The following is a 15646-nucleotide window of genomic DNA, read 5'->3' on the forward strand; positions in this document are numbered from 1 at the left end:
GTAACGGCTAGTGCGTCTGGCCACGAAACCAGGTGGCCCAGGTTCGATTCCCGGTTGGGGCAAGTTACCTGATTGAGGTTTTTTCCGGGGTTTTCCCTCAACCCAATATGAGCAAATGCTGGATAACTTTCGGTGCTGGACTCCGGACTTATTTCACCAACATTATCACCTTCATCTCATTCAGATGCTAAATAACCTAAGCTTTTTATAAAGCATCGTAAAATAACCTACTAAAAAAAAGTTCTGAAACTATCAACATGAGCAATAAAAAGTATCAGTAACAAGATTACGAATATTATCCTCACAATCTATAATTAAGTACTTTTTAGACATTGAGAGAAATGTACATACATGTTTATACTAATTGGAGAGCGGACGGGGAAAAGTGCCAAAAAATTAAATTTTCACTTTTTCCTTGAAAAGTGATATTAGGCCTCATGTTTATACAGAGTCATCAGAGCAAGAATTTGACTACACAATTGGTGAAAAGCTCAGTAAATGCCGCAGGATACAACTCTATCAGCTTAATCCATGGAGAACGATACAAGTACCAGTTGTTAATGTTAATTTTTTGACACTTCAACCTTTTTTCCATCCACTCTTCAGTTGAACATCTTTCTACATATTAAGCATACCAATTTTACAAATAAAAGTAGGTACAAGAATTAAGTGGACTATATTTCAGTTATCTTTGACCTGTAACATATTATATGATGGTAACTGAGCTTAAACAACAGATCTAACTACTGTAATCTAAAAGCTCCTTGAAAACATGTGTCCCCTGTTTTAGGTTCTGATAGGATCTTTGTTATTACTGTATAATCTTCTGTTAATCACTGCCCTTAGCATTTTCTTCTGTAAACAATTGAAAGGCTTCCCTTACAATAACCACGCATTTCTTCTGGAGTATATGCCACTTGCCTATTTTTGGATCTTTGACACACTTTGTATCTCTTTTCTCCGGAGTCTGATAACTAATGTCATCTCTGCAATAAAGGTTGTACACGAGTTCAATTTGTTCTTTTCTAATAGCTCTTTGGGACCTACATTTGCTGCCTTCAATCTTCTTAAACACAGGTGGAATTTTCGATGTTCATTTCATGAGAACAGCTTGCTGCTTCAGTGGACTTTTGGGCATTGACTTCTTTACTCTGCTGACAGCCTTTCTGAGTAACTGAATGGACTGATAAGAACCCAATGGCGACATTTCTTGCTTTGGTGGTTGCTGCATGAAAGCAAGTTTTTTTTCTTTTCCGACATTATTTTCTTCTGACGAGTACTATCTCTTGCTCATTTATCTTTTAACTTTTTAGAATTTGATAACAATTCAATTTTTTTTCTTGTTTCTTCATTTCTTTTTTTTTTTTTCAGTAAATAAGTTTCTTTTAAGTCAGAATCAGCCAACAAGCAGTGACTCTTTTACACGAAGCATTTACACACAAAGATATCCACGAGAAGTTGCATTATTTTTGGGATTGTATTGAATAAATCTACTTCACTTACTCTGCAATTAACCTATTACTATTAATAAAGAACCATCATTTTAGGCTTATGCTTAGTGCCATAGACTAAATTCCTAGAATATCGGAGAACTCCATTTAAAAAGTAACATTGATCAAACTGTTAACAAAATAGCAAGTTAAATTAAATTAAAATATTTTTTCCCGCATTGCTGACTGGATTCATAGCATAAACTGCATTCGTTGATTATTATTAAACAGTTGAAAGTGTTCAACATTTATAAAATCAGTGTATGTAATGTCATATTTCTTGAATGAATACTTCAGTTTGTTACGTTAGTCACCATGGAATGACGCTATTGTAACTTCGTTTTCACATAGGCCATTACACTGACATCACTAAATAAAAATTACCAGGCTTTGAAAGTCCTGCAGAGATTCGTATATGCAAAGCATAATAAAAGTCTTAACCTGTCACAGATTCGTATATACAAGACATAACAAAAGCCTAAACTAACCTAACACAGATTCGTATATGCAAGGCATAACCTGAGTATACACTAGCGTGAAACTTTCGTAATGTCACCAAAGTTATGTTGGTATTACATAGGAGACAACTGCAGATGTGGAAGCAAAGTGGGAAGGGAACTACTTCAGCGCTCATTTAATCAAAAGCTATAAGTTAATTTACTTTTGCATTGATGTTTGTTGGTGGTTAAGCAATGAATTTTTCTTGTGTAGGCCTAATTGTATCAACAAGAGTTCATGGCGGATCTTAAGTGAAATAATTGGGTATAACAAGTTCTTGTATATTGATATTTATTGTGGAATTTTTATGTATATAGCTAATTAACACATTATACAGAATGGGATAACATTTTCCTAATCTGTAAAACATATCCAAGATAATTTTCTGTAAAAGATGAGAATTAGCCTACTTCTACAGTTATGTCCCTGTTGACGTATATAAAATAATTAATCATACTTGCATGCATTATAGACCTAATGATACTATTAGCCTAATGGTAGTGCAATCTTTCTCTTCTTTTATTCCAGGCCAGGTGTGAAGCGTCCTGTCACACAACCTGAGGAATTTAGGGGAAGAGGTCGTGGATTCACCCCTGCCAGGTGAATACTCCTTTAATGTTTTATCGATAGAGGCGCCTTTAAGATGAATGTTTCTGTATTTGGTTTTCTGCTTGTCACTTTCTTTGGCTCCTACTGGACACTTTTGTATGTGTGAGCAGATTTTAATCGAACTTAATACAAGCACAGTGTAAGTATTCATACAGTAAGGAAACTGTATGTTAATAGAGCTATGACAACATGTTAGCTGAGCATCATTAGCACAACTGGTGATGAATAACTATAACTATATGCTCACTGTATCTATTAACTTGGAAAAATAAACACATCACAAAATATGTAATATTAAATAAAAAGATGCACATTATTTTTTATTTTTTGATTGCATATCTGATGTTTTAAATTTAAATAAATTTAAACAAAGGAACAATATGGAAAGCATAGAATTTTACTTGAGAACTGACACTAATTTCAAATGCCACTTAACCTGTAATGAAATATACTGCAGGTCCTATTATTACAAGTTTAATGACGCCAAAATGATTCATTGGAAGGTCAATATCACTGATTTTATTAAAAATAAAAAAGATACGTTAATAGAGTAGAAATATTATTATACAATAAATTCAATTCAACAGTCATAACAAACAATTACTAAATACCCATACCATGATATTACCAATAATCCTCATATTCAACACTCCAATTGGGAAATGTAAATATAGTACAGAGTTCAGTGACAGGAAAGACTTGTTCCCGATACTAAACAGAAAAGAATTAGAATATACAGATGTCCAAGAATACTGTCGGTATGGCAGTTTAGTTCTTTTTATAAGCATTGATTTATCCAAGTTTTAACATCAATGTCATATGGGATGTGTAGGATCTTTGGGTATATCAATAGCCTGTTGAGTATTGTTGAGATTCTGTTTCTATTGTGTTCATGTACCTAACTGATTTGGATTTTGTTTTAACATGTATGATATAATCTTTGGGCCATCCACTGAAACGATTGAGTGAGACCGCAAAAGGCCACCAGGCTTAATATGTGATAAGAAGAAAAAGATGTATTATATACCTGATTAAGGCAGTGATAAATCATGGTATGTAAATTTACAATCCAATATTTGGCTTAGTGGACTGGGAGAAACCATGAAACAAGAAACCTAGTCAAGTTGGTTGGGTATAGATTTCGAACCTGGGACTTCCCAAATACGAGTCTCAAGCGTTACCATCTGAGCCATTTTGCTCGGTTATAGAATTTTTAATTAATAAGCACTAATTGAAATTCATAAACTGGCTGTTATCAAAGTCTTCCGTGTATGGATGGCAATTTGCACGCAAATATTTTGTATTTTATTTTACCAAGTTCTCTCGCCGAATATTTATAACCCATTTTTTACATCTGAAATCATTATAGCAAAATTTAACTTAACAATTAAATGAAATAAAAAGATAAAAATCTTAAACTTAACTACGTTATGAGTACACACCAAGCCTAAGCCAGTATGCTTACTCTGAAATATGTATTGATTTTTTATTTCTTTTTTAAATCTTTGAAGAATGCGAATTTATGCAATTCTGGGTTTCGTCCTTTTTTGATGCTGCAATTTAAAGCCCAAATATCACCGAGGTAGCTCAGTCAGCTAAGGCCCATGCCTGCTGATCCGAAGTTGTGCTCGGGCGTGGGTTCGATTTCCGCTTGGGCTGATTACCTGGTTGGGTTTTTTCCGAGGTTTTTCCCAACCGTAAGGCAAATGTCAGGTGATCTATGGCGAATCCTTGGCCTCATATCGCCAAATATCATCTCTCACTATCACCAATTCCATCGACACTAAATAACCTCGTTGATACAGCGTCGTTAAATAACCAAGTAAAAAAAAAGCCTGAACAATACAGTTCCTTCGAAACCCTCATTCTTCTAATAAATCCTTCTCTTCTGTATTATCACCATAACATATAAATAATTGAGTATTAGCCTAGATCATATATAAAACAGATCGCTCAAGCTTATGTTAAATTTGGACGCAACTGGAAAATAACGGACGCTATGCGTCGCTAGTGTCGAGAAATGAGCTTGCGATAACAAACACTAGATGGCAGAGTACCTGAAAAGTACATAGAGTAATACGACTGTGGGAAGACTTTTTTACGTGATGCCACCTCCAAATTTCTTTCTCATTGTAAAGTGAGGTTATGTTACAATAAGACTTTGATGTGTCGCTAAATTGTAGCATACAGAAGCTTGTTTTACCCAAATTCATCAACACACATAGATGACATTTTGGTACATGGCTGATATAATGTTGTTTGCGTTCAATATATAAATCTGTCATCATTTGATGTACGATAACTAATTGTTTTTAATTTTCAGTATACAATACCTCCCTAGCAACAACTATCACAAAATACTAAAAAGAGCAGATTTGTCTGCGTTTGTTGAATGCACATCATGATGCTCACGAAAAGGCACTAATTTATTTTGTGTGACCAAGATTACAATTTTTGAATATGAAGGAAAAGCAGGTATCCCTCTTCTGAAATTTATCCGAAAGGGGAAGAATTACAACTCCCTCTCCCTACACGTTTTCATTTTACAGGTGTATTATATGATGCGATATTGAAGCAGATAAATAATAACTGTACATTTCTCGTCCACATTAAATTCAACGTGTTCATAACGTAGACCTGATATATTGCTTCATGTAGGCTACACAGCTGGCAGTGTTCTTTTTACAAATAAGCGGTCGTACTAATCATTTTCTTTTCATCTGAACTATTGCTAGAATATGCGTTTGTGTTTTTATTTGCTCTGTATGTTGTTAAATAACTACTGAACATCGTCTTTGTTTAACAAATTGTTCTAGTATTCGTTTCATATCAGTCTTACGGTATTGAATTATGTCCATAACGTGGGCGAGATATTATCAGGCTGGAAAATTCGCTCTGAATGCATTTTTTTTACACAATTTTCTAATTTTCAACAGATTTAAGATACCCTGTGCGGTTTCTCTGCCAATGCAGAGTTAATTGCAATATACGGTAATTCTGTTATTTTCCTGGAACTTTTATATCCGTTCTCATAAACGTACTGATTTAGATTCTTTACCCTACTGTAGGTATTTTGCTCTCTACAAATAATCGTTAGTCAAATGAAATAGCCTATAATAGTTGTTTGTAACGAATTAGTAGACAACCTCAATCCCTCCTGACCGCCTCCCTTACGAATTTCTTTCTCGCTTTAATCAAATTTACTTTATACTGGTCCTTAAATTACTGAAACTAGTGCTGAGGTAGTTACGGTGATTTCTGAAGTGAAAATAGTTCAATTTATAAGGGTGAAATCAAAAATAATTTTTGTAGCCTTTCCTTGTCCTTAATTGGAAATTTGAGTAACTTCATATGACGACAATATTTCTTCCTTCTTCTGCAGTTAACATAATCGCAGATGGACATTTCTAAATGAAGTTTGTTACACAGAAACCTTTGAGACAATATTGACACTTGAAATTCTTTATATAGTTCATCTATAAGAGTTAAACTAGCGCTGAGGTAGTTTCCTTCATACTCCGCTTATTCACCTTGCATACATGAGTCTGTAAACAGGTTAGGTTTGGTCAGTGCTGTCATGGTAATTTTTTTCTTGGCCATACACCCCACCCCTTGTTTTCTCCCTTGAAATATATTTTACTCTCCTCTCTCTATCTCTCCAATTGCCATTTAATTATTTTTTTTTAATATTAAAGAAGAAGTAAATAAATTGTTTTGCTTTACAATTTAATTGTACAAGTTTGATTTAAAGAATACACCATGTAGCACCACCATAGATGCACACTTGTCTCGATGAATCTTGGAGTGTATATTTGCAGCACTTCTTGTTTTTCAACCATTATTTTATATAATTCTGGATTCCAGTGCTGAAGAGGTGGATAATTTTTGTTTATGAACATCAAACAAAATAGGTACAGTAGGAACAGGAAGAGATGATCTAAGATCTGTATAGCTCTCCACATACAAAACTTAGGCACCATATGCCGTATGGCTCCTTACAGACAAAATGTTCATTTCCCCATACGATTAATTAAAAAAAAATTGTAGGTTCCATACGATATATGGCCTCATGTGGCCTCCATGACATCACTGGGGTCAGTTAGTTTAGGCACTTTTACACCTTGCATATACAATCAACTGCATCTCCACAAAAAAATTCCTTATAAATTGAACGGTTTTCACTTCAGAAATCACAGGAACCGCTTCACCCAGGTAAGTAGTTAGCAGTTAATCATTTCAAAGCTCTTGTTATATTATGAAATAGCATCACACAATGCTGCCAAAATAAATGTTCCCAGTGTTAAAATTACAGAGTGTAAATTTCGCTTAGGACAGTTTTTGCTCTGGAAAATTAAAGGAAACAAACAGTATATCAAACCAGCAGCTGAGACACAAAGCACCTGAAATTCGAAAGTGGTTAAAAATTTTTATATTTCGTTCTTTCTTATTTACCAGCAACAGAAGTACCGGTATCAGATTTTTTGCAGAGCTAATATCAGAGGCCCCTCCTATTAGAGAATGTTTTGAATATTATTATATTCTGGAAAACTACATTGGCACATCAACCTCCCCTCCCCCCGCCTGAATTCTGGGCTGAAGCACGAAAATTTCGAAATGTACAAACTACAGATGCGGCAGAATATTACCACAATGGTCTTCAGCAAGAATTTTGTAAGACATATCCAAATATCTTCATGGTCATTACTTACTTACTTACTTACAAATGGCTTTTAAGGAACCCGAAGGTTCATTGCCGCCCTCACATAAGCCCGCCATCGGTCCCTATCCTGTGCAAGATTAATCCAGTCTCTATCATCATACCCCACCTCCCTCAAATCCATTTTATCTTCATGGTCATTATATGTATTAAAATAAAACATATATTACATGTGAAGTACCTACTAAAAATGAGAGAAATAGAAATGGGAAGGACAATAAAAAAAGTGGAATGGACAAACACTAAGAAATTATTCATCTTGAATCAGTATGAACAATAGGATACTTTTTTTTGGTGCTAGTGGTATAGAATATGAAATTAAGTTGCATCAATAAGTTTTTCGAGTTTAGCATTACTTTAAGTATTTATTGTCCCCTGTTGGAAAGATGGAATTACTTTGTTTGAAACTTGATGAAATTTTATTGTACCTTAACTCAATTTATTAAGGTAAAATAAAATTCAAAATAATAACTGCAGGCCATTTTAAAATAAATCTGTTGGATGTAAATTATTTCTTAATTTATTAGGACCATAAAGGTATTGTTACAAGCGATAGATTGAATCATTTTTATCTTAATAATTTAATGTAGGATGATTATTTCGGGAATTGTTATGCTCTAAATTGTGAGGATATTTTAATACTTTTTTAAAATATAAATTTGGAATATGTTTCCAGTTAGTAAAGAGTAATTCAGAGAGACAGAGGTCTCAAGCATATTTAATGACACATGCCAGAATTATTAAATATGAAAAAAAGAGTTCTTGCACTAACATACTGTTTATAAAGTAACCAAATCTTAAGAAATACAGTATATGTACTGGTATTCTATATAAAGGCATAGGAGTGAATATAAATCTGTTTTAAGGAATTCCTATTTAATATTCCTGCTATAGGAACATGACAAAATAAATACAACGCAGCATGGAAGCTAATTCAACTTTATCGAGTATTGTTGATGAGATGTGTTATGAAGGTAGACCGAATCATTCAATATAAATGTATAAATAGGACGAATAATAATAGATTAATTTCAATGTATGTAGTATCAAAACTGAAAGCGGTAACTAGTCTATGAATGATGTCTTAACAAGTATAAATAAAATGGACTCTTGACAATAGACACACATTTGGCTTCAATAATAACTAGGACTTCAAGGAATTTATGGTAGCTCACCTGTCAGGCAAAACTCTGAATAGTCTGCATTGTCGAACTATAGAAGCGCGATTAAAAAGTATTTTTTTCCCCACCCATTACATATGATTGCTTTTTTCAAGTCCCGGTAATAACATTATTAAATTAATTATCCCACATATTTGGGTGGTGCCTTTCTCTTTGTTTCTGACATAATTTATGAGAGTTTCTCTTTTACACTTCAATAGAGAAATACAACTTTCAGTGGACAATGAACGTGTAACTCTAATGGAACTCTAAGAACCACAGCATTAATGTTTTCTTCTTTTCTTTCATGCCCTTTAGTTTTTGTTGCAGATAACATCATGCTATTGGATAATTATACATGCACCTTTCTAATAAAATTGGCATATATTTCACTGGTCTCAGAAGTAAAATTAAATGTATAATAGCTTCTCGGTGCAAAATATTTACTGAAAATTATTGTAGGATTTGAATAGAAATGCCACTTCTCAGGCAAGGTTATTCGTGGATGACTGTATAATATATAGAAAAAATTAGTGATAAATCTTGTATCACCGCCTTGCAAAACTAGCTTGACGTTATTGAAAACTGGACTACAACAAATAAAATTAAAATCAATGTGAGCAAAAGTAAATCAATATGTATCCTTCTGTAAAACACAAAATTAAATTCGTCTCATATACCAATTAAATGGATCACCAGTGCCACAAGTAAACACTTAGGTACTGTATATATTTTAGTAACAAACTGGTTGAAATAAGTCACTAATATTACAAGGATAGCCTGAAAACACTACATTTCTTTATGCGTATTCTTAAGAAAGCTAACTGAAAGTCAAAAGAATTAATGTACATAACCCATGTTCGGTCCACTGCTGTGGAGTAATGGTAGGCACATCTGACCGTGAAATGAGTGGGCCCAGGTTCAAATCCTGATTGGGGCAAGTTACCTGGTTGAGGTTTTTTCCGAGGTTTTCCCCAATTGTAAGGCGAATGTCATGTAATCTATGGCGAATCCTCAACCTCATCTCGCCAAATATCATTTCACTATCACCAATCCCATCGAGGCTAAATAACCTAGTAGTTGATACAACATCGTTAAATAATCAATTTAAAAAAAAGACGTCAGATAAGCAGAGGAAGTTACAAAAGCTTGTGGTGGTGAATTTAAAGTTTCCGTGATGTTCAAGAAAGGAAAGTACTACAAATGGGAGGAAAAATAGATAGCCTATATTGGTATATTCAGCACATGATATTACACAGGAGATATCACCACATATGGTTGTAAATAACCAAGAACATTTTAAATCTGAATGTGTATTTTAGTGTAATCAAGTGTTGCTTTGTATAATAAGAACTGTAGGCACTGTGTATAAATCTCGATATGCATCTGAAAAAAATAGTAATCAACTTGGCAGAAATGTTCGTGTGTCACAATATAATTCGTAATATTTTATTTGTTAATGGCACTGTTATTTTGATTAAAGTATGTCAGCAGTTACATGTACTACACAAGTGTCTTAATTCTTTGGAAAACAACTATTTATGTCATTTGGAACAATAATATGAACATTTTCCATTTTGGTAATAAATTAAGTGGCAAGAAAATGTTCGTCACACCATATAATATTTCATATTTTTTACACGATTAATTATTCCTTTTCATTAAGATTTTCTGTTTATATTTTGGAATGCTTACGTTAAAAGACAGTGATGTCTCTTTCATAAACTCTTAAGTATTTAATTAAATATCCTGTGAAGATCATAGTTACTTCGAAAATGTTATGTGTGTCACTATGGAATGACCCATCAGTATTGTTGGTATTGTTACAAATTACAAAACCTGAAACTGTTAAAATGGGATCAGGAGTAGTGACAAAAAAATGTAATGTTTTAGGCCTACATCAACATGACTATTTTAATCCAGTGTCTAATAGTTTTTAAGATTTTAAGGCCTTTTGAGGTAAACAGTATTGAAAATGTGAGGGAAGGGGTATTTCTTGGTAATGGATTAGGCCTGTATATTTTATATTATTAACTATATATTGTTAAAGTACCTAGTAAATATCGTAATATGTATATTATATAATACTGTAAACGAGACATCACAGGCTGCAAACTAGATTATTCTTGTTTTTGTATAATTATACGAACATGTATGAAATAAACAAGACTACTATTGCTTAGGTTAGGATAGTATTACTTATATATTGTAATCAGGCTATATGCACAAATTTTCCAATATACTACTATCATAACTAAATAGGTAATGTTAACATTAATTTTCATACGTTTTTGTGGTGCAAGTTAAAATAATTCAAAGTAAAGTATAACGAAACTCCGACAACATTATAATTATGAACGTCAAATTCTCTTATTTTATTTATTTTTCAGTGTTTGGTCCCTTATTTCCCATTATTCTTTGGATTTATCTTAGTAAAATATCAATTAACGGATAAATTATGTTATACACTCAGTTGATAATATAAATAATATTCACGACAAATATATAAAAACAGAAGAGATAACGAATCATAATTTAGCCGACCGATAACTTTATAACATGGTCTACATATTCTATATTCTATATAGGTACATTGGCTTTGCGCCGAGAGATTGTATTGCATTCTATTCAATACAAAGGCGTACTTTATCTTATCTCTTAGCTTCGCCCACGTGACAACTATATTTAGCTCCCTCGTTCCGAACTTGCCGAGGTCATATAGGCCAATAATATTTATCCATGGTCATCAGTTGTCGACAGTACATACGAGATAATCTCGTAAGCAGGAAATAATCGATTTAGACCGACCAGACCGGTTCAGAGTTCGTGTCTCGTGATGGTGTTTGTCGTTGTGCCATCTGTTGACGATTATTGAACTACATCAAGCCGGCCTCGACTGCAAACCCTAAAGCCTATATAAAAGAGCTATCTGTTAGTATATATGATCTAGGGTATTAGTTATGTTACTTGGGTCACTAGCTGTATGCATGCGTATGTCTGTCTGGCAGAAAAAATGGTGAAGTTTCCTTACTGTATGAATACCTATGCTGTGGTACAAGTAAGCCTGAAATTCATTGCATTCCTGTTAGAACCTGATATTAGTTGTGAAATTTTTGTATGGTTCCATGTAGATTAATGCTTTAACCAAAAAACCTAGTGGTTGCTGATCTATGATGCCATTGAGTAGAAATCATATGTGCTTCTGACATGAGTACATCTCATGTCACAAGTGAACATTTTTCTTAGTGGTCTAGTAACATGCAAGAAAATATTGCTTCACCCCTTGAAGCACCTAAACACTTTCTACCTCTTAAATTGAAAAAGAATCTTATACACACACACTTGTGATGCCTCATTTCTAGTACTATGATTCCTTGTTAACAAATTTAAGCTCTAACTTAAATGGAAGATTGCAACATGTTCATAATGTGTGTAGAGTAGAACCCCAATTATCCATCACCCTATTAACCGATTGGTGGATTATATGTTTTTCTCTCGGTCTATTTTTTTTCTCTAGAAAAGTGTAGGCTTACTGTGCATTATGTTAGTAAGATTTTTTTTCTAGAGAGGGTCATTGCAAGCCTATACCTTTACCAGCATGTAGCAGGAATGCTATTACTGGCAACAGGAACAGTTACTTGTGGGAGGAGATGTTTTTCTCAATTTATAAAATAGTCACTGCCTGCTTTCATAGAAATGTTCCCAAGAACTTCCACACAGTTCAAACTTGTGCGCCATTCAGTCCTTCCAACTGTTTAAGTGTCCATACTGTATAACTTGTATGTAAAATGTCTTCCACGGGCATCAAAAGAAAACATGTTATACTAAGTATCGTAAAAAAGTGTAAATAATTCAGCTGTTTGGAAAAGGATAAACTATAGCTTACCTCGCATCAGAATACGAGACTGATGTTACAAGTGTGCGTGATGTAATAAGGAAACAAAGGTTAAAGTGCTAAGTAGTGCTGTATTTTCCTGTATTTGTGTTTATTATAACCATAATATTGTATAGTGTGGTTTGTAGTATACAAACACCAGTGAATGCAGTACAGTAGGAGCTTCAGATTAGGGCACTGTAAGGGCTGATGTTCTTAATTTATGAAAATCTTTTATGGTATGGATTATCCGATTTTTTTGATTAACCGTTGAGTTCACCCCCTTCATTACCACAGATAATAGGAATTCTACTTTATAAGATTCATCTATAATATTCGGAAATTTGGCCATGTAATACCATCTCTTGAACTGCTTTCATGGGCTCGTCTAAAGGGACAAAGAATCATACATGCTCCTTCACTTCTATACAAAATTTTACATAACTCTTCTCCAAATTACTTGTCTTCATGCTTTCAGTTCCTCACTACTTCATGAAATCAGCATCGATCTCTTCTTTCTAATCCTTATCACAGAACTTGCCTATAGTCATCTTTCTACACATTGCCTCACCATCCTGCAATACATTACTTAGTGATGTCAGGGATTGCCGGACACTGTCACAGTTTCAAATTAAAGCAGAAAAGTATGTTTTGTCTCACGAAATCTGTTACTGAGAAGTTGCTAGATTTATGCTGACAATGTTTTATCTTTAACATTAATTTATTTCTGTTTGATTAATGCTTTCTCTTGTCTTTGTGCCAGGATACTAGAACAATTTATCTTCCTTTGATTAATAATAATGAAGCTGAGTATCACTGTTATTTTGTGTCTGTTTTTGATTAAAAAATTTTTTTTGTACAATTCCTTAATATGCTAGAATAATTTTTATTATTTTGAATTTCTACTGTATGTTCAATTGTTTTTTTAATATTATATTAATTTTGTCACACATTATTATATTAGATTAATTTATGTGGTGGTGTACAATTTTTCTTGTAGTTGTATTGCATTTCTAGTGGTGTGGAAGAGAAGGCCTGATGGCCTTAACTGCACCAGAGTAAATAAATAAATGAATATGAATGAATAAGTGAGTAACTAAACTTGGACATCACAAAGAGTAAATAAAATACATATTTATACGTATTTATGCAAGATTTTACATTTTCTATTATCTGTTAGTCTGTCTCAGTTTGAAACTGTAATGAGTTACCATCACTGCAGTTAGTGAGAAGGAAGCAGGGTGGGAAAAAAATTGTGAATATTTTGAATTAAAATGAAAATCAGTGATTTTTTTTATTTAAATCAGATATTTTTATTTCAATAAAATTGTTTTACTTAAATACTTTTAATTAATTTTTTAATTGGATTTATTACAGTAAAGAAAATATTGTTAACAAATCATACCAATGACCAAACAGGAGTTAGACTTTTTCGAGTTTTAAGTTTAAAAAATTCCATACTTGAAACAAATGAAACCAAAAGCTTCACAAATGAATGCTCAACCTAAAATACACAAGCATAATATACCGATCAGACTCCTAGTTAATCACATGACTGCACCTGCATAAAAGCTAGCTAAATACATGGAAAACATAATCAGGAACAACATACAATTCATCAGTCACACTACAGTCAAGAACACAGACCTAGTCAACTACATCAAGGACAAAAACATATCCCACAATTCAATACTATCATCATTTGAAATCACCAATCTATACACTCACTAAAAAAAATCATACACGAAACAATAAAAATACTAGAACATAATATGTACCGTTAAAAGACAACACACCACAACCACAAGTAGATGAAAACTCAGCAAATTATTTTTAAATAGTTTCTTCGTCTTGGATTGTGTTTATTGGTGTCTGCTTATTCAAATGTTTGTATAGAAACACAAGTTTTGATGCTTTGTCTGTACCAAGCCTGTTGCGTAACTTAGAATGCACAACACCAAATGTAGAGAAAACACGTTCTACACCAGCAGAAGATGCTCTTGCAGTTAGCAGCTGACTAATTGCATTCATGATGTCTTTGCCGTTAATAAGATAGATTCTTGTGATTTCCACCACTGCAGTGCAGACACACCATCTGAGTACATAATTTTTGAAAATGGGCAAGACATTTACTTATATTTCACTATTGTAAGTTAGTTTGAGTAAACTGAAGTGCAGATTCACGTTTTTCTGCAGTTAGTTTATATTTGGACAAATGTTGAAGCTTAGGATCAACCAAAAAAGCTAAAAAATGTGATGGTGTAAGTGCTTGAGTATAGTGCTTTTGAAGTATTTGTTGTGAGATGATTCTTGTTTTTGTGTAGTATTATATTTGGTCTTTCCAAGTTATCTTTCAGGGCTTTCCATTGTTCGACAGCTTGGCCAATTGTGCAATCATTTTTCTGACATATGCCAAGTGCTACTGATATAGGTTTTAACATATTTAACAAGTCTTCTGCATTACGCATAATTTGAAAGTCACTCACTTATTTCGAAATTGAGCTGTGAATTTTGTCTCTGTTCTCTTCACAAATTTTCATGAACAAATTTTTATGTATGCAGTGAGACAGCCTACAAGTTTGTATCATCTCACATCTTGTAGTAATATTAACTTTTTTTTTTACTTGGTTATTTAACGACTGTATCAACTACGAGGTTATTTAGCGTCGATAGAATTGGTGATAGCGAGATGTTATTTAGCGAGATGAGGCCGAGGATTCACATAGATTACCTGACATTTGCCTTATGGTTGGGGAGAACCTCGGAAAAAACCCAACCAGGTAATCAGCCCAAGCGGGAATTGAACCCACACCTGAATGCAACATCGAATCGGCAGGCAAGTGTCTTAGCCGACTGAGCTATGCCAGTGGCTTTAACCTTTTAATGGCTGATTTTTATACATCTTGATTACATGCTTTTAATATTTGTATTACTAGTAATTTGGTGAATTTGTTATATAAACAGCTTCCCTATGTTAATGAAAACTATTATGGTATTTTACCTTAGTTAATGATGAATTTTGGCTTGATTGCGTCACCCGCGCCATCAGAGTGACGGTCGATGTAAGGATACATAGTGAATTTGTCTGCTGTTACTCTGACAACCTAAACAGCGAAAAGGTTAATAACTGTCTACTTTCATTTTTTAATTTAGCATTTTCAAAATGATTGTTGCAAAAGTATTTTACAATTTCTGTGACATGTTCTTTCACATTTGGAACATTGTTTTTGTATAAATCTTGAGGTAAAAGATTCAAAGTATGGGCAGAACAACCATAAGTAATCACATCAAGGTCTTC

General features: G+C 33.4%; 1 protein-coding gene across 1 annotated transcript in view; it reads left to right on the top strand.

The window, feature by feature from the left end:
* Nucleotides 1–15646, top strand: part of LOC138700183 (pinin-like) — a 98370-nt gene that overhangs the window by 10114 nt on the left and 72610 nt on the right. The window contains exon 2 of the mRNA XM_069826607.1: nucleotides 2517–2588. Coding sequence (XP_069682708.1) covers nucleotides 2517–2588 — 72 coding nt within the window. The remainder of the gene's footprint in view (nucleotides 1–2516; nucleotides 2589–15646) is intronic.

Source organism: Periplaneta americana, chromosome 5, assembly GCF_040183065.1.
Source record: "Periplaneta americana isolate PAMFEO1 chromosome 5, P.americana_PAMFEO1_priV1, whole genome shotgun sequence".
NCBI classification, from domain to species: Eukaryota; Metazoa; Arthropoda; class Insecta; order Blattodea; family Blattidae; genus Periplaneta; species Periplaneta americana.